The sequence below is a fragment of the Austrofundulus limnaeus genome, unplaced genomic scaffold (assembly GCF_001266775.1).
Source record: "Austrofundulus limnaeus strain Quisiro unplaced genomic scaffold, Austrofundulus_limnaeus-1.0 Scaffold256, whole genome shotgun sequence".
NCBI lineage: Eukaryota > Metazoa > Chordata > Actinopteri > Cyprinodontiformes > Rivulidae > Austrofundulus > Austrofundulus limnaeus.
In genome coordinates, this window is record NW_013952658.1 from 528,120 (window position 1) to 529,072 (window position 953).

At 36.3% G+C, this 953-nt stretch overlaps 1 protein-coding gene across 1 annotated transcript in view; it reads right to left on the bottom strand.

Annotated features, from left to right (window-relative positions):
* Positions 1–953, bottom strand: part of cc2d2a (coiled-coil and C2 domain containing 2A) — a gene marked incomplete at its 3' end in the record, with an annotated part of 26,523 nt that overhangs the window by 16,433 nt on the left and 9,137 nt on the right. Inside the window, 2 exon segments of the mRNA XM_014020543.1 lie at positions 15–165; positions 249–332. Coding sequence (XP_013875997.1) covers positions 15–165; positions 249–332 — 235 coding nt within the window.

Sequence of the window (953 nt, forward strand, 5' to 3'; positions counted from 1 at the left end):
CAAATCAAACAAACCTAGATGAGAATCAGCTGGAGGTTTTGTTGAAACAGCTAAAACATCCGTCYTATCAGCCGATGTCTCATTTGCACCGTTGTCCTGAACGATGGAGACCTCCTCTGCAGCTTCRGCTTCATGAGTATCCTGAACTAAAGACTGCCTGGACATCTAATAAACACACAAAGCAAACAGTGGTGTTAGCATGTCAGCATGAAAACCAGTGAATTATAAAAGAGAAAAAATATATAYACCTTCTGTTTTCGCTTCTGTCTTTCAGCTCGTAAAGCTTGTTTGAGAGTTTCTCCTGGGTCTCCATCACTGCCTTGATGTACCTGCTGTGATCCAACCACATTGTTTAGACAGGCCCACTATCCTGCAGGTTTTACATGTTCCCCTGCTCTTCAGCGTGTCTTCTACTTCAACAGAATCAAATCACTCCTTCATTCAAATCAGGTGTGTCAAAGCAGAAACATCTAAAGCAGGGGTGTCCAAACATTTTGTCACGTGGGCCAAAATCATAAAGTCAGAAGAACCTGAGGACCAAAAATATTTTTCCTTTACCCGTTCAACAATAAACTAAGCAATGAATACTTTAATTAAACAAATAAAGTAGTAAGATTTATTGCTGGAAATGGATGCATAAATTAACCTAGATTAAGAATTTGCAGGTTTCCCTTATTGAACTTTTTTTTTTCTATTTTCTAGGTTTCAACTGGGGGGAAAATAACCCAATTTAGTCAATTCTGATCAATAAAATCAGAATTTACATCACTCTTTTGTTGAAAATACTTGCTGTATTCAGACAAATTTGATAAATTAATTAAAAGCATGATTGGAGTTGAAGCAAAATCAGCTTTTCAGTAGAAGTCACTGGATAGATGTGGAAAAAACGACCAGTCTGGTTATTTAAAGACAAATAATTGGTATTGTTGCCAATATTTTTTATTTTAAGATTT